Source organism: Suncus etruscus, chromosome 3 (assembly GCF_024139225.1).
Source record: "Suncus etruscus isolate mSunEtr1 chromosome 3, mSunEtr1.pri.cur, whole genome shotgun sequence".
Lineage (NCBI taxonomy): Eukaryota > Metazoa > Chordata > Mammalia > Eulipotyphla > Soricidae > Suncus > Suncus etruscus.
Window position 1 is genome coordinate 128,923,586 of NC_064850.1, and position 18,866 is coordinate 128,942,451.

The following is an 18,866-nucleotide window of genomic DNA, read 5'->3' on the forward strand; positions in this document are numbered from 1 at the left end:
CTGTATGTCAAAGATCATTTATCTAAGATCCAGTTTCCAAAGACCCGAACTTCCAATGTTTGGGTGCCTTTCTATTGGAGAATTTTTTTCTTTTTTCTTTTTAGTTTTTGGGCCATAGTGGTGGTGCTCAGGGGTTACTCCTGGCTCTGTGCACAAAAATTGCACCTGGCAGGTTTGAGGGACCATATGGGATGCTAGGAATCGAACCTGGGTCCATCCTGGGTCAGCTGCATGCAAGGCCAACGACCTACCATCGTACTATCTCTCTGAACCCATGGGAATTTTTTTCTGAAGCATAAAATTATTTTTTCATCAGTGATCCAATTTGGAATATCTAAAAACCTCTGAATATCACATGGAAGCAATTATCACATAGAAAACAAATACGCCACCTACCTTTGTACAAACTAGGTTTTTCTACCTGAAGATGCCAATTCAGGTAACTCCAAATTATGATTTTAAAAAATTCAGAAATGTGAGGCTAAGTGCCTTCAACAGAAAACTTGTCCGTTTCTTTATTTTTTTTTATTTTTATTTTTTTTGCCAGACCCAGCAATGCTCAAGGCTTATTCCTCACTTCCAGCTAAATAGGAATTATTTCTGGTGAACTCAGGAGACCATATCGGGTGCCGGAGACCAAACCTCACCCAATGAAATGTAAGGCAAGTGTCCTCACTGGCTGTACTATCTCTCCAACCCCAGAATTTTTTTTTTATGAAAACTTTTCTGTAGCCTTTATTTACGAAAGCTTTAAAAACAAACAATACCCTCTGTTTTGCAATAATGTTCAAAAAGGACCACCTAGTTACAGCATTGTACTATCATGAATAGAGAATGTACAAGAGAAACAAAACCAATGTGGCTAACATTTGGAGATTTGCTAATGTACTGATTGAAGTGTAGATAACACATCATAACTTGCAGTCCATCATTCAGGGTAAAGTGAATGATTGCCAGAAAGTCCTCATACACATGCTCTGGTCTGGCCACATATCCTGCATAGCTAAATATTTCACAGTCTCTTTTGTCAATATATATATAACAGATTGCAAAGATATACACAAAAATATAAACAAGAATTATACTCCTCAGGTCATTTTATACAGCTATATAGTTTTTGTATTTTGTTGTTTTGCACCAAATCTTTCCATTACTTTAATTTTCTGTTACTATGAAAGCACAACTTTTCGTATTCTAATTTGGTACAAAATATACCTAAATACTTATTATCTTTGGACTTTAATGGGATCCATTTGTGTAATCAATAAATCAAGAGCATAATAAGTATGGTTATAAAATTAAAAAAGAATTTAAAAATAAAAGTTAAAAGTGATTGAACCAAAAAAAAAAAAATTCAAAGGAAGTGTGCTATTATGACTGCAGCTTCAACATCTGGGATACCAGTGTCCTGGCAGTTACTCAACATCCAATCACAAGGGATTTTGCTGAAGGGTGCAAAGCTGGTTTGAAAAATTGTTCAGTCACAGAGGAGCCTGCACATGCCATTTAGAAACTGACAGACACTAGATGTATTTGAAAGCTTAAACACTACATACAGAAAACAGTAGTTATTAAGTTCCTCAGTAATTTTTTTTTTTTTATCTTTTGTAGTCTTGCTGAATTAACCATCTGCACATGCATGTGCTATATGTTTCATGGGTCAAAAACAAATAAATACTGTATTTAGTTGGCAGATGGGTCATTTTTCCAGCTAAGAAAGCCCAAATTTTCTAATAAAGCAGAGAATTTGCGTTAGGAATCACTCTCTACAAAATTGATGGTCTACAATCTCAAATAGCTAAACTCCTGTAGAATGGAAGGGAGACATGAAATAGGGGAATAAATTCCAATCAGTGCTAGTTAATTTAAGGGAGGGGGGAAAAACAAACTAAGCTTGGGTAGTTGATCAAAATATTCAGTATGATGTATTTTCCCATTCAAACACCTGCTAACGAGCATTTATAAAGACATGAGATAGGAATGGTCGTATTGAGTGGCAGAAAATAAAATGATGGGGCCGGGCGGTGGCGCTAAAGGTAAGGTGCCTGCCTTGCCTGCGCTAGCCTCGGACGGACCGCGGTTCGATCCCCCGGCGTCCCATATGGTCCCCCAAGCCAGGAGCGACTTCTGAGCGCATAGCCAGGAGTAACCCCTGAGCGTCACCGGGTGTGGCCCAAAAACCAAAAAAAAAAAGAAAATAAAATGAACTATGAGAAAACAGTACTGTCTATTGTTCAAAAGATCAACCAGAGATAAAAAAAAAACCTATATACAAGCATGTGTACAGATAAAATTTAAAAAAAAGGACTATTTTATGGCATGACTGCTTGCTGGCTTCCTCTTCATATGCATTGCCTATGCCATTATGTATATAGGATGAATCAGAACCAAGGCTACATAAATAACCACAATATTTGGCATCATCACTATGGTCTTCAAAGAACATTTCTCTCATTTTGAAAAAACACCATTCCTGTGAACAATTAGTCAGATCCTGCTTGATATTGTGGTGCTATTCATTCTAGCTCTAACTGTTCAGCAACTTCCTGTAAACCACCTTTTAGATTTTTGCAGCTCTTCATGAGGTCCTTCATATCATAAATGAATGGAAAAAACAATCATAGGATCTCAAAGAAGTCAAGTTCTTTAGGCAGTTAGAGTTGGTCAGGATTTTGATCAAATAGCCAAAGTAATAACCACTATAAAGTGATAACCAATTGACTCCTTCACAGAGGACCACTCCAGATGTCATAAGTAGTTCTGCAAAATATTGTGCTTCAATTCCTTCCTCATTATGGTTTTTTTGTTTGTTTTTGTTTTTGGGTCACACCTGGTGATGCTCAGGGGTTACTCCTGGCTATGCGCTCAGAAATTGCTCCTGGCTTGGGGAACCATATGGGACACCGGCGAATCGAACCGTGGTCCATCCGAGGATAGCTTGGGAAAGGCAGATGCCTTACCCCTTGCACCTCTGCTCCGGCCCCCCTCATTATGTTTTTTTTTAACTGGATACCAGATGTTGTGAGTAACTCTACTAAGTCCTGAGCATACATGTCCTCCATCAAATTAAATTTAAAATTAAACTGCCAGGTTGAAGTTTCTGAAGAGTATTCTCCTTGCTCATTCATAAAAGTCAGTCCTAGCTGAATTATCTTTAACAAGTCTACATTGCAGTGCAGTAGTTGGTACTAATAGAATTGCTTCTGAATTCTCTAATGGGTCTTGCAACAACACCTGGAAACTCTGTGTCCATAGTAACGTAATTGTATTTTCAAATAACCTGATGGATTTTCTTCATCTCTTCATCCAGGTTGCAAGCCCATACTTCACAAATTCTTTGGCTATGATCTACAGTTGCACTGGCATAGTGAGGGCACAAAGGAGTCTAGATGCCAAGCATCAAAATGTTATACTTCATCAAACATTTGTTTCATAAAATACATTATCCTTTATTTGTGTACTTGTGTTGCTGAGCAGGCACTCTTCCTACTCCTCCTCTTCACAATAGAGATGGCACCTTGAAGCGGTGATGGTAGCGGCAGTGGAAGCATCAGGTGCCCGATAGACACTTCTCACACAAGCTGGGATAATAGGGGAGCAGCAGCTGCCTAGCCCCAGAATTTTTGAGTGGAGGCAACATCTGGTGTTGCTCAGGGGTTACTCCTGGCTCTGTGCTCAGAAATCACTCCTGGCAGGCTGGGGACCATATGGGATGCCAGGGATTGAACCTAGGTTGGCCACATGCAAGACAAATGCCCTCCCTGCTGTGCTATCACACCAGCCCAGAATTTTTTTTTTAATGTTAACCTTTCAGCTCAGGGGTATAATTCATGCCTTGTACATATACATGATAGTCTGATTTTAATCCCCATCACCCAAGCTCCCATATAACTGGATCCTAGCAATAACTAGGCTAAAGACTCTCTAAGAGTGGCCAGAGGGTTCTCAAGCACTGCTGGAGAGTTCCCACCACCACCACCCCAAAACAATTTAACCATTAATTGTTATGCTAATTGTTAATGTTATGTTAAATTATGTTATGTTAAATGTTAATTGTTAAGAAAAGCCATAAACCTACCTTTTATGGTTAAATTTTCAAGTCCACATTCAAACATTATCCAACCCCACTTTTCTTGGCTGGGACCTATTCGAGTTACATCTGGAATAGCCTGTTGATCTGTTTCATCAACAAAGGTAAACTCATCCAATTCTTCAAGAGTAAATAAAACTTTGGACTTCTCAAAGGGAATAGCAGTGATGGCACAGGTACCAATGTCTATTATCAAATGAGAACCATGAAATAATTTTAGAGATAGAGGTTTGTATAACACAATGTAAACATTTAACATGGTGATTATACAATAAAGAAATATTAGTATTCTGTTGAGGAAAAAAACACATAACACAGCTTCTAAAACAATGATGTTTAATGTCATTCACCTTAAAAAGTGTCAGAAACTTAACAAGTTGAAATAAGAGAAGAAAGTTACTAGAACAGTTGCTCAAAGACAGCATAAATTTGTTTCCTGAGATAGTAAATTATTCTTAAAATCTAAGCCTAGGGGCCTTGCATAAATGCAACTCTGGTTCAATCCCCAGCATCACATATGATCCCTGGCATACTTCCAGGAATGATCTCTGAGACAGAGCCAGAAATAAACCCTAAGTACTACAAAACATGTTTCAAAAGGAAACAAAAATTAAAATGATAAACTTAAGAATCCTAAATAATTAAGCCTCACAGTAAACTCTTTCTAAATACTTTATCATTAAAACTTTTCAATATTTGGGCCAGAGAGATAGCATGGAGGTAGGGCATTTGCCTTACATCCAGAAGGATGGTGGTTTGAATGCTGGTATCCCATATGGTCCCCCGTGTCTGCTAGGGGTGATTTCAGAGCGCAGAGTCAGGAGTAGCCCCTGAGTGCTGCTGGGTGTGACTCAAAAACCAAAAATAAAGCAGAACAAACAAAAAAACCATTTCAATATCTAATTATCTCCCATTAGGAAAAATATTTTCTAAGAAAGTGACTACCTTTATTATAGATATTGCTAAAATTCTACTTATAATAAGCAGCACAGAAATTTATACCCAGGGTACCTGAAAGGCTTTTTTAACTGATACGTTTTATTGTTTTTGATTTTAGTATTGATATTAGTATTCTGTCAAGGAAAAAAAACACATAAAACAACTTCTAAAACAATATACAGCTTCATAAAAATTTTGTTTTTGGGGCTACACCTGGTGATGCTCAGGGGTTACTCCTGGTTATGCACTCAGAAATCGCTCCTGGCTTGGGGGACTTTATAGGATGCCAGGGGATTGAACCGCGATCAATTCTAGGTCAGCCGCATGCAAGGCAAACGCCCTACCATTGTGCCACTGCTCAGTCCCATTAACTGATAAATTTTAAACTGATCATCATGATTTACAAAGTTGTTTATAATTAAATTTCAGTCATACGATGTTCCAACATCCATCCTTATCCTTTACCAACACATTTCACTAGAAGCTTTCATGCTGTATTTTTTTCCATTTCTTTCTCTTGACTATAACTAATACAGAAAGAATAAAAGATTTATAAAAAAAAACATGTGTGAATTGACCATCCAAATATAACATCTTTATATTTATTTGAAGCAAATCTTTAAATTCTTAGCAATGATTTGATTAATCTGGCTTTAATTTCATATAAAGCTTTTCATATACAGCTTCATAAAAATTTGTTCAGGTCATTAAAAATTCACTTAAATTTATTTAATTGGCTACATAATATCTCATATAAAAATATACTGTGTTGTTGCATTAGCATTATGGGGGGAAGAGGAGAGGGAAGTGGGATGCACGCTGGGAACAGTGAAGGGAGGACAACACTGGTGGTGGGAATGCCCCTCATTCATTACTACTATGTGCCTTAAACATTACTATGAATGATTTGTAATTCACTTTGCCCACAATGAAAAAAAAATTTTAAAAAGAAAATATACTGTGTTTATAAGAGAGTTTTTAACATGATCAGAGTATTCGGTCTTCATTTTTCTGCAATTTTATTATTTATATATTTTTACATTTGTCTTTCATTTACTCTTATGAATAGCATAAAAGGATTCACTTGAATTTTATTTATAATATTTGTATTAGGTAAAAATCACACAGATCAAAGCCCCAAAAATATGAATGGCACTACTTGAAAAAGTATGACTAGGGGGCTGGGAGATAGTACACTAGTAAGAGCACGTGTCTATCATGTGCCTAATTCGGGTTCGATTCCTGGCACAACATGGTCCCCTGAGCACTTCCAGGCACAGCCCTGAAAGTCTCTGAGCAGAGCAGAATGTGGTCCTGGTGACTTCCAGCACTGCCGATGAGTCCCTGGGACAGCAGGACTGAGCAGCATTATATCATATCCGACGGCACCTAAGCTGAACAAACAGCATCAATGGCAAAGAATTGCCAGTGGAGCCCCACATCCCCAGAGCACTGCTTGAGAAGCATCCCACACACCTCAAAAGAAGTATGATTAAGGTATAAATTTAAAAAAATACAAGGACTATAATCAAAAGCCTGAACATCTAATCCACTCATTAAAAGAAACAACTGGCATTAGATTATTGGATAAGCTACATAGGTAACCTTCTATGTAAACGGACGCTGGTGTACAACTTTCCTCTGCTCCTTTACATAAATGTTTCCTTGACATTTAATTGGAAGTTGTATCTTGGATGAATCTTTTGCTCTAATAGCAAACTCAGTTCTTTCTGTATCAAATCGCTAACAGTCTAAAAACCATGTACGTCTATATATAAGTACCATATTTGCCGGCGTATAAGACGACCCCCTAATTTTGCAGTTAAAACATAGGTTTAGGCCTATATTTGCTGTATCAGACGGAATGTTCCTGTGCTGCAACTGTATGTACCACAGTGAGCCAACCACAACAAGCAAAGGTTCAAAGGTTATACTGTAACAGACTTCCTCTCTGACTCTGGCCAATCTGAGCAGGCTTTTGACAGTGTAGATTCGGGTCCAAAACATTGTCTAATTTGCATGCATAAAAAGCCTGCTTGGATTGGCTGAGTTAGAGAGGCAGTCCAAGCAGCCTTGTAGTGATTGGTGCAGGATTGAGTTGGAAAATTCGTGTTGTGGCAATATTCAGACAATTTTCGTTTAGCAGCATATTGAAACATTTTTCGGGATATACTCGGTGTATAAGACAACCCTCGATTTTCGGTTGATTTTTTTTTTTTGTTTCAAAAGTCATCTTATAAGCTGGAAAATACGGTATATACAATTAATTAAGTACAAGATACTGAATGGTAACATAATGTCTCTAGTTTTCTTTCCTCCCCAGAACTCCCAAAGAGGTATAGTTCTGTTCATCACTCTTATTAGTATATCTATGAATCTGTATTTGCCTTTGATATTGGGGTAAGTTTTTATTCCCCCCTTTTTTGGTTTTTGGGCCACACCCGGTGACGCTCAGGGGCTACTCTTAGCTATGCGCTCAGAAATCGCTTTTGGCTCCGGGGACCATATGGGATGCAGGGGATCAAACAGTGGTTCATCCTAGGTCAGCTGCATACAAGTCAAATGCCCTACCACTGCGCCACCACTCTGGTACCTGAATTAAGTTTTTTTTTTCTTTTTGGGCCACACCCTGTAACGCTCAGAGGTTACTCCTTGCTTTGCGCTCAGAAATCGTTCCTAGCATGGGAGGCCGTGTGGGACGCAGGGGGATCGAACTGCGGTCCATCCTAGGTCAGTCGCATGTAAGACAATGGTGCTACCTCTGCGCCACCTGGAGTAAGTTTTTAATAAAATTGTGCTTAGTATACGGCCATACCACGCCCAATCTCGTCTGATCTCAGAAGCTAAGCGGGGTCAGGCCTGGTTAGTACTTGGATGGGAGACCACCTGGGAATACCTGGTGCTGTAGGCTTAAATTTGCTGTAGGCAAAAAACTGAACTTAGACCCCCAGCTAACATCATGTACGAAGGTAAAATCCAAATGGATTAAAGACCTCAATATCAGACCCGAAACCATAAGATATATAGAACAACACGTAGGCAAAACACTCCAGGACATTGAGACTAAAGGCATCTTCAAAGAGGAAACTGCAATCTCCAAGCAAGTGAAAGCAGAGATTAACAGATGGGAATATATTAAACTGAGAAGCTTCTGCACCACAAAAGAAATAGTACCCAGGATACAAGAGCCCCCCACTGAGTGGGAGAAACTATTCACCCAATACCCATCAGATAAGGGGCTAATCTCCAAAATATACAAGGCACTGACAGAAATTTACAAAAAAAAAAAAACATCCAATCCCATCAAAAAATGGGAAGAAGAAATGAACAGACACTTTGACAAAGAAGAAATACAAATGGCCAAAAGACACATGAAAAAATGCTCCACATCACTAATCATCAGGGAGATGCAAATCAAAACAACGATGAGGTACCACCTCACACCCCAGAGAATGGCACACATCACAAAGAACGAGAACAAGCAGTGTTGGCGGGGATGTGGAGAGAAAGGAACTCTTATCCACTGCTGGTGGGAATGCCGTCTAGTTCAACCTTTATGGAAAGCAATATGGAGATTCCTCCAAAAACTGGAAATCGAGCTCCCATATGACCCAGTTATACCACTCCTAGGAATATACCCTAGGAATATAAAAATACAATACAAAAATCCCTTCCTTACACCTATATTCATTGCAGCACTATTTACCATAGCAAGACTCTGGAAACAGCCAAGATACCCTTCAACAGACGAATGGCTAAAGAAACTGTGGTACATATACACAATGGAATATTATGCAGCCGTCAGGAGAGATGGAGTCATGAAATTTTCCTATACATGCATGTACATGGAATCTATTGTGCTGAGTGAAATAAGTCAGAGAAAGAGAGAGAAAGACACAGAATGGTCTCACTCATCTATGGATTTTAAGAAAAATGAAAGACATTCTTGCAATAATAACTTTCAGACACAAAAGAGAAAAGAGCTGGAAGTTACAGCTCACCTCATGAAGCTCACCACAAACAGGGATGAGTTTAGTTAGAGAAATAACTACGTTTTGAACTATCCTAATAATGAGAATGTACGAGGGAAATAGAAAGCCTGTCTAGAGTACAGGCGGTGGTTGGGTGGGGAGGAGGGAGATTTGGGACATTGGTGATGGGAATGTTGCACTGGTGAAGGGTGGTGTTCTTTACATGACTGAAACCCAAACACAATCATGTATGTAATAAAGTTGGTTAAATAAAAAAAAGAATTAAAAAAAAGATCACCAAAAAAAAATTGTACTTAATGACTTTATACATAAATAAAGGGCCAGAGGTATGGCTCAGTAGTAAAGTACATTCTTGGCATATGTGATACAGTTTCATCCCTTGCACTACAGAATAAAATAAAAAATAAAAGTAATAGCTCCAATTTTGGGATTGTCTTATTGACTTTCCTACCAAAATTTACCTTCTATTCTGTATAGAACATGGGTAATGAATAGTTAAATGCCATGTGTTATATGCAAAAATGAATCCTTCTTAGAAAATTAATCAAACTCTTGTAGGTCTGAAACCAACTATGAACCAACAATGAATTCAATAAAATAAAATGAATAATCAAACTATCAATATTCAAAATGAGAAATCTAACAATATCTAGAAAAAAAAAGAAATTCTATTTCCTTTTGCAATTCTTTTACATGTCAAAGAAAAGAACATTTCCTGTAGACTCTGACCTGTTGTATCAAGACCCCTTAGTTGTCCATGAACACGATGAATGTTTAACTTGGCTGCAATTTCTTTGCCTTTTTCTGCTCCTGCATTTGACCTGAGTGATCCAGAAGATTGAGGCTGCATCTTGGTGGCATGCACATATCTATCAAAATTTGGTGTTCTACCAGGTTCAGCATTATTTGAAGTTTCTTCAACCAGACCTCTAAGAAAAAATAAAAAGTATAATAGTTAATATTTTAATAATAAAATTAAGTCAACATTAAAGTGATTTTTGAAATTAGTTTCAACTAATCATTGAGTAGCATATTCTGCAATGCAGACTAATACAATGAAAACAACATAAATTTTAAAACCTTCTTTGTTAACTCTATAAAGTGAGATCTAAAATTCCTGTATAACCAATCCCATCGAAAAATGGAGAGAAGGTGCCAGAGAGATATCACAGCGGTGTTTGCCTTGCAAGCAGCTGATACAGGACCTAAGGTGGTTGGTTCGAATCCCGGCGTCCCATATGGTCCCCCGTGCCTGCCAGGAGCTATTTCTGAGCAGATAGTCAGGAGTAACCCCTGAGCATCACCAGTGTGGCCTTTATGAAAAACAATATGGAGATTCCTCATAAAAATTGAAATTAAGTTCCCATATGATCCAGCAATACTATTCCTAATGATATACCCTAGCACAAAAAAATACCTTCTGCACACCTATACTCATTGTAGTGCTATTTACAATAGCTAAAATCTGGAAACAACCAGTATGCCTGAAAACAGATGAGCTAAAGAAACTGTGGTACATATACACAATGGAATACTATGCAGCCGTCAGGAATAATGAAGTCATAAAATTTTCTTATGCATGGATGGACATAGAATCTATTCTACTGAGTGAAATAAGTCAGAAGGAGAGAGAGACAGACACAGAATAGTCTCTTCTCATCTATGCGTTTTAAGAAAAGTAAAAAACATTATTATAATAATATACAGAGATAATAGAGATGAGTAAGAGCTGGAAGGTCCAGCCTAGGAAGCTTACCACAAAGAATGTTGTATTCAGATGAAGAAATGACTATATTGATAACTACCATGACAATGGTAGTGAGTGTGAGAAATAAAATGCCTGTCTTGAGGAGCTGGAGTGGTGGTGCAGCAGTAGGGCATTTGCCTTGCAAGCAGCTGACCTAAGATGGACCGCGGTTCGATCCCCCAGCATCCCATATGGTCCCCAAAGCCAGGAGCGATTTCTGAATGCATAGCTAGGAGTAACCCCCCCCCCCAAGTGTCACCAGGTATGGCCCCAAAACAAACACAACAACAACAAATCTTTTGGAGAAAGAAAAGTAATCTTCAAGTTGAGTATGGATGAGTCTTCTTTTAAGCATGCACAAACAAAATTAACTTAACATATTAAGTGATCACTGTCAAGATCACAGAGCATGTAAAACATGGTCCATTTCCTATTGCATGCTTAGTTTAGGATTTCACTGAAAATTTTAAATATTAATCACACTAGCAGCAACATCACTAACATCAACATTTTCATCACCAACTCATTTGATTTATTGCACATATTATTTAAAAAATTTAAATGTCTATGATCTGATATTTCATTGCTACTACATGATAGTAATAAAAATGTTTCTATTTTATCCAAAAAATATTCCTGTATAAGTTTTAACATCAGAATTTAGATCATTAAAAAATTAAGGTTTGCTTTAACATTTGGAAATATGGCTCAAATTAATAAAATTTTCCTACCTGTTCATACGGACCTGTGTAGCAATTCTGTCAAAACACAAGGCTACTAGGGAGACGTGGGTCACACCTCGACCTGGGACCACATTTGGTGATTCTTCCACTGAGGCTTGTAACAAACAAAGGTTTACCTAAAACAAATATCATAAATCTAAGAGGTGAAAGTAAACATTTACTACTTAAATATAAAAATACATAAGATAAATATTACTAGTAGGAATATATTCTATGTGCTTGACAGAGATGAAGACAAATCTTATTCAGAATTTCATTAATCATAATTAAGTTCTTACTGAATGAATAAGAAATATTTTAGTAAATATTACCCAATATTCCTTTTTTTGGGGGGGGGGAGGGGGTCTCACTCGGTGGCGCTCAGAAGCTACTCCTAGCCTGCACTAAAATTGCTCTTGGTAAGCCTGGGGGATCATATGGGATGCCGGAATTCAAACCACCTTCCATCCTAAATTGGCTGTATAAAAGGCAAACGCCCTACTGCTGTGCTATCTCTCTGGTCCCTAATATTCCATTTAAATAATATATCATCTACTACATATAGAATAAGATGAATTGTTTTGATTTGGGGCCACACCCAGAGGTGCTCAGGGACTACTCCTAGCTCTGTGCTCAGGAATCACTCTGGCAAGCTGGGGAGACTATATGAGATGCTGGGGATTAAACCTGGGTCGGTCGCATGGAAGGCAAACACCTTTTCTACTGTACTATTGCTTCAGTCATGCCCCAAGATGTATAGTTTTCAAATTACATTCAATTCCCTTTTCAGTTCCGTAAAAGAATAAAAACCACCAAAATGTTATTAGAAATGTTTTAGTTCTTCTAGGAAACTTTTTTTTTCCTGTTTGGTTTATGGGCCATAACCAGGAATGCTCAGGAGTTATTCCTGGGGGTCTGGAAGCGGGTGGGGGGGTCCATTTGGGATGCCAGGGATCAAAACCAGGTCAGCTACATTCAAGGCAAGTTCTCTACCCTCTGTCCCAGCCCCTCTGAAAACTTTTATGATACCATTACCTTTGGTATGCTAACATTAGCTTGAAGGCCTTTAATTGTTACATTATCTTGTTTCGTTATAAGATTTGTCTGTGCTTGTTCTGGGTTAGTGGTTCCTATGGCAGGATGTTCAGGTTTTGTGCCTCTAACATCTTGTTTGGAAGATAGCTAGAAAAGATTGAAACAGTTGCCACAGTTTCACATATTTCCATTATCCACATATCATTCACAATGGTCATGTACTGATTCACTGTGCTCTTTTATGCCTGGCCTTATATGCACACTGATTTCGCAGTCTCACTGTCCAAACTTCAAGGCTAAGAGAAGTGGTACGTGATAAAGTAAAATCATCCCACAGAGAATAGAAAACAAGATGATAACAAATAATAAAAGTGGATTTTTATGCTCACTAAATTATGCTTATTTGAAGGTAGATTTGATTTCTGGTAATTCATTTCTTGTTTTCTGGAATTATTATTGCAATTATTTCTTTCTGTACTCCTCTATCCTAATTCCCTATCACATTCAATGTCACTGTATTTGAAATAATACAATAATAATACAATTAAAAGTAATCAGTTTCCCTCCCTAATTTGGCCTCTGCTTCTAGTCTAAAATATGGCTTATTCAATGTGAATGACAAGTGGAAAATTGCTAAAAGTACTTAGATATGATATGGCTCAGCCCTAGTAGAGTAGATCACAACAGGAACAATGACACGTATTGAGAGAACAAAAATCATGCAGAAAAATTCTGACACAAGTTACAGTAGCAGAGAAAATACATAGCTTTGTTTCTTTGCAAAATGAATGCAACAGCCAACACTAAAGAATGCTCAAAGGAGTTAAGGGATACTTCGAATGAAACTATTTCTCAACACTGAGTTACAGATATCATTTCTTATGGAGCCATGACATAGAAAAGTTCACATATTACCATTTAAATAGCTAGCAAAACTTGAATAGATTTGATGCTTTTCAAATTTTGGAATTACTTGGCTACTCAATGTGTCATAATCACTGAATAAAACATTCTTACATTTTCTGAGAAGGTAGTCTTGCTATTCTGGACAGCTTCCCTGAGGACTTTGACATGAAGATCATCCACAATTGCAGCTGGATGTCGGGTGCTGGCATAATGAACCATTGCCTCAATATATCTGCACAAAGAAAAGAGTAAATAACAATCCTTAGTTTCAGTGCTAAACCAAAATATGTCAAGTGATGATTCTGAAAGGAAGTTGCTTGAGGAAGTCTACAGACCTTCTTCTCTGTGACCTTAACTACTTGTCTCAGATTCATCTGTCTTGTGTCAATTTAATTTTTAGATTAGCCCAATGAACAAAGAGGGGGGTGAGGGAAGGGAGCTTCTCTTCTCAGCAACACTATATCAATGTTCTTCTTACTTTATAAATAGTAGTTTTATTTTTGTCAGAATTACTACCTGTCTAATCATGCAATTTGCTAAGTCTGGATGGAAATGGATGACAATGTTAAGTAAGCCAGAAGAAAAAAACAAACACAGGCTGATCTCACTTATCTGTGGTATAATAAGGAATATAATGTAGTAAAGCAGAGAATGCCCAGATTACCCTTGGCCTCAGAGATTAGATTAGGTAAGAAAAAGACATAGAAGGAAATAAATTAAGGGGGAAGTAATAGGGCAAAAGGGGAATGAGTTTGGTTATACTGGTGATGTTGGAAAGTGGTATGGTTAAATATACAAAGCATAGATTCAGCAACACTGAAAATATAAAATCTAAACTGCAACCACCAAACTTTTCTTTTCGTTAGTTGTTTAATTTTTTTACAGATAAAGTTGTGGGGTTTTTTGTTTTGTTTTGTTTTGTTTTTGGGTCACATTCGGCAACGCTCAGGGGTTACTCCTATCTCTACGCTCAGAAATCGCTCCTGGTGGGCTCGGGGTTCATATGGGATGCCAGGATTTGAACCACTGTCCTTCCACATGCAAGGCAAATGCTTTACCTCCATGCTATCTCTCCGGCTCCGATAAAGTTATTTTTGATTGAATTATAGTCATATAATGTACAACAACCTATCAGTGCACATTTCTCATTACCAATGTCCTGTTTCCCTCTTCTCCTCCCTGATGCCCTCTCCCCTTCTCTCTGGACATACATTTTACTTCTCTCCCCCTCACACTCTCTTTCTTCTATTTTGACACTGTGGTTTGCACTACTGTTAATGAAGGGTTCGGTGAATGTCACTTTATTCCCCTTCTACACCCAGTTGTTGTCCAGAATAATCAGTTCCAACTATCAGTGTCATAGTTGATCCTTCCCTACTCTAACTGCACTCTCCATCTTTGTGGCAGGCTTCCTACCATGAACTGATCCTTCTGATCCTCATCTCTATTGTCTCTGGATATTATTACCATACTGCCTTTTACTTTCCTTATATTCCACAGATGAGTGCTATAATTCTATGTTTATTTCTCTCCCTCTAATTCATTTCACTCAGCATAATAATCTTCATGTCCATCCATGTATAAGCAAATTTCATTACTTCATTTTTCCTACTGGTAGCACTGTATTCCATTGTGTAGATATATCACAGTTTCTTTAGCCACTCATTTGTTGCTGGGCACCTAGGTTACATCTAGATTTTGTCTACTATAAATAGTGCTGTGATAAACAGAGGAGTGAAGAGGGCATTTTTATATTATGTTTTTGTGTTCCTTATGAGTGTGCAATCAACAAACTTTGTAACTTGCCCATCAAGATTGCAGGTAGGAGGTGAGACATGGGGGATACTGGAATATAGGAATGGTGGTGAAAAGAGCTGAAATAGAGGAACAGTGGTGGTGCGATTGGTATTCAAATATTATATGCCTAAAACTCAACTATCAACAACTTTGTAAATATTGGTTCTTTAATTAAAGAAAAACATTTTTTAAATTACTACCTGTCTAAAGCTTCGGCCACCAGTGGGGTGAGAACAGCATCTACCGTCCCCCTCACTTCCACCACAGCTGTAGTCCTGGTCTGCGACACCGGCTGTCCCACGTTCCACTCTTCTGTTAATGTTTCATCATCTGTATTATCAACAGCTTTCTTCTCTAGAGGAGTATATGGTGTACTGGACAATTTAACAAGCAAAGAATGTGTCAGACATTGAATGAAACTCAACAATTTTCATTTTAAAAAAGTGTCAAAAATACCATAACAGAAATGGAGCTTCTCTAACATGAGTAGTGATCCTATGACTACAATGAGATATATATAAACAGTATATAATTATATTATATTATATATTACATTGCATTATATATATTTCTTTCACAGAGCTCCCAAAACATTCCTAAATTTCCTAAGTGATGTAAAAATCAAGATGTCAAGTCTTGTTAGATTGATGAGATGGTTTGGGGAGTCTGGAAAACTGCAGTTAGAGTAGAGGACTCAAAATTTTGTAGCAGTTCTTGAGTGTGCCTGTTTTGTCTGGAGTTTGCTGCCCTTCACTATACCCTTTATTTCATCCTTTTGTAGTGAACTGGCAAACTAGTAGGTAGAACAATATTTAGGGGCCAGAGTGGTGGCGCAGGCTGTGAGGCGTCTGCCTTGCATGCTAGCCTAAAACGGACCACGGGTATCCCATATGGTTTCCCAAATCAGGAGCGATTTCAGAGTGCAGAGCCAGGAGTAACCCCTGACTGTCTCCGAGTGTGGCCCAAAAACCAAAAACCAAAAAAAAAAAAAAAAAAAAAGAACATTTAGATAGTTTCTAAATGAAATTCCAAGGTAGACAACATTTATGTAAAGGTAAAGTGCCACAACTGGATGAAATAACTGAATTCTCAGATACCTGGCTGGGTGAAGAACAACTGCTTACTAGTCTAGAGAAGAACTCATTTGAAATCTGCTGACAACCTTTCTTTCCTGGTGACCAATTAAACCTATATTACAACTAAAAATTTTCATGGAATTGGGCTATATATGTATTTTTTAAATATAAATCTTCATTTAAGCATGATTACAAGCATGTCTGTAGTTGGGTTTCAGTTATAAACAGAACACCCCCCATCACCAGTGCAACATCCCCACCACCAACCCCCATCCTTCCCAACCCCTGCCTGTATTTGCGATAGGCATTCTACTTCTCTCATTCTTTAACATTGTCATGTTTGTTGTTAGAGTAGTTATTTCCCCTAGATATTTTATCTAGATTCCATAAATCATTTTGAATATAGGAAAAGCATGATACTAAAAGACATGGATGGATAGTATAACAAATGAGGGGGAAATTTTGGAAAACTTTTTAATTATTTGATGCTATCTTTTCAAACTATGAAAGTTATAATACCAAAATTTTGTCAGTTTCAAAACATGCTAAGCCATTATGGCTTGCAGAGTATGCCTCCTAGAGATGAAACTATATCAGTCCATTAAATGTGGAGTCAAAATATTGATGCAAACAAATGTCAAATTATTTGGAGTAATTTATTCCTTATATAAAACTAAGTCAAAAATAAAAATATTCTTTAGAATTAAACCGCTTATTGACAGTCATGAAACATTTTTACTTACTTTGATGTTGACCCTGAAAGTTGCACTCCTCTGTCAAGTAAAGAATTAGCAGTAAGCCCCTGTTTGATGACCTAGAATATAAAAAATTATCTTATAGACAGAAATATAAAATGATTTTGTACTTCCTGATCCCTGTGGGAGACAGCTGAGGAAAACCCCAGTGAACTTAATCCCATCAAGGTCACCAGCAGCCAGACAGGCGGTCCCAGCCCACAGTTGGTACCATCTTCTGCCTGGTGCCTTTAAAAGCCTCTGCATCCCTCCATTTTTGGCTTCCTGATCCCTGCGGGAGACAGCTAAGGAAGACTCCAGCAAATTTAATCCCATCAAGGTTCACCGGCCAGGTAAACAGAGAAGCAGGGAAGAGCACTGTGGCCACATGCATCTCTAGCCCATGAACCCCACCACGACACGCAGTAAAGCCATGCTACAAGCGTGTCAATGGGGAACAACAATGCAGGACACAACAGCATGCATAGAGAATAAAGATGGCAGCTCTGATGACCCAGAATGTACCAACCACAGAATTAACCTCTCAGACAAGGAGTTTAGAGTAATATGGAGGATGCTCATAAAACTCAAAGAATAAATAGATCAAGCTAAAGAGAACAGAAAGACAGAAATCAGAAAACTCCAAACTGAAATGACAAAACTGAAAAACTCAGTAGATGAAATTAAAAAAATCAATGGAAAGCCTCTCAAACAGAGTAACAGCAGCCAAGGACAGAATCAGCGAGCTAGAAGATGAGATGCAGAACAACTCCATAACGCAGAAGAGACTGGAAAAAAACCTTAAAGCAAACAATCAGACAATGAAAAATATACTCAAATAATGTGAACAGATGAAAATAGAAGTCCTTGGGGCCAGAGCGGTGGTTCAAGGGGAAAGGCATCTGCCTTGCCTGTGCTAGCCTAGGACAGACCAGTTTGATTCCTCGGCATACCATATGGTTCCCCAAGCCAGGAACGATTTCTGAGCACATAGCCAGGAATAACCCCTGAGCATCACCAGGTGTGCCCCCCCCAAAAAAAAAAAATAAAGAAAATTGAAGTCCTTGACAAGTTCAACAGAAACAACATAAGAATCACTGGCGTCCCAGAGACCCAGAAAGAAAATTCCCAGGAAGAATCAATAGTCAAGAGGCCGGAGAGGTGGCGCTAGAGGTAAGGTGTCTGCCTTGCAAGCGCTAACCAAGGAAGGACCGCAGTTCAATCCCCCTGTGTCCCATATGGTCCCCCCAAGCTGGGGGCAATTTCTGAGGCCTTAACCAGGAATAACCCCTGAGCATCACAGGTGTGCCCCCCTCCAAAAAAAAAAAAAAAAGAATCAATAGTCAAGAACATCATTACAGAGATACTCCCCAGAGCTAAAGACAGCAGGCAACCAAATCCTGCATGCCCTAAGAGTACAGCTAAAAGATACATCCTAGTCACAATAACAAAACCCACAGATAGGGATAGAATACTTAAAGCAGCAAGATCAAAAAGGGAAATAGCATTCAAAAGAGCATCCTTAAGATTTACAGCAGACCTGTCACAAGAAACCCTCAAGGCCAGAAGGCAGTGGTGGAATATAGTGACAAAAGTCAACGAAATGAATGCTTTGCCTAGAATACTGCACCCAGCCAGACTCACTTTCAGGTTTGAAGGAAGTATACATAGCTTCATGGATAAACAGCAGCTCAGAAACTTTACAGACACAAAACCAGCCTTAAGAGAAAAACTAAAAGGCCTACTTTAAGGCAAGACCAACTTCTACACAATGATGGCACTAAATCCCATGACAATTATCTCTCCGAATGTCAATGGACTAAATGCA

General features: G+C 38.2%; 1 protein-coding gene and 2 pseudogenes across 1 annotated transcript in view; 1 reads left to right on the forward strand and 2 right to left on the reverse strand.

The window, feature by feature from the left end:
- BLTP1 (bridge-like lipid transfer protein family member 1) overlaps window positions 1-18,866 on the reverse strand; it is a 144,109-nt gene that overhangs the window by 78,064 nt on the left and 47,179 nt on the right. The window contains exons 28-34 of the mRNA XM_049769935.1: window positions 17,048-17,118; window positions 15,429-15,602; window positions 13,543-13,663; window positions 12,526-12,672; window positions 11,500-11,627; window positions 9,751-9,950; window positions 4,079-4,276 (exon numbers count right to left, since the gene is read on the reverse strand). Of these exons, the coding sequence (XP_049625892.1) occupies window positions 4,079-4,276; window positions 9,751-9,950; window positions 11,500-11,627; window positions 12,526-12,672; window positions 13,543-13,663; window positions 15,429-15,602; window positions 17,048-17,118 (1,039 nt within the window). The remainder of the gene's footprint in view (window positions 1-4,078; window positions 4,277-9,750; window positions 9,951-11,499; window positions 11,628-12,525; window positions 12,673-13,542; window positions 13,664-15,428; window positions 15,603-17,047; window positions 17,119-18,866) is intronic.
- On the reverse strand, window positions 1,791-3,551 carry LOC126003902 (CCR4-NOT transcription complex subunit 7-like; annotated as a pseudogene).
- On the forward strand, window positions 7,831-7,940 carry LOC126005476 (uncharacterized; annotated as a pseudogene).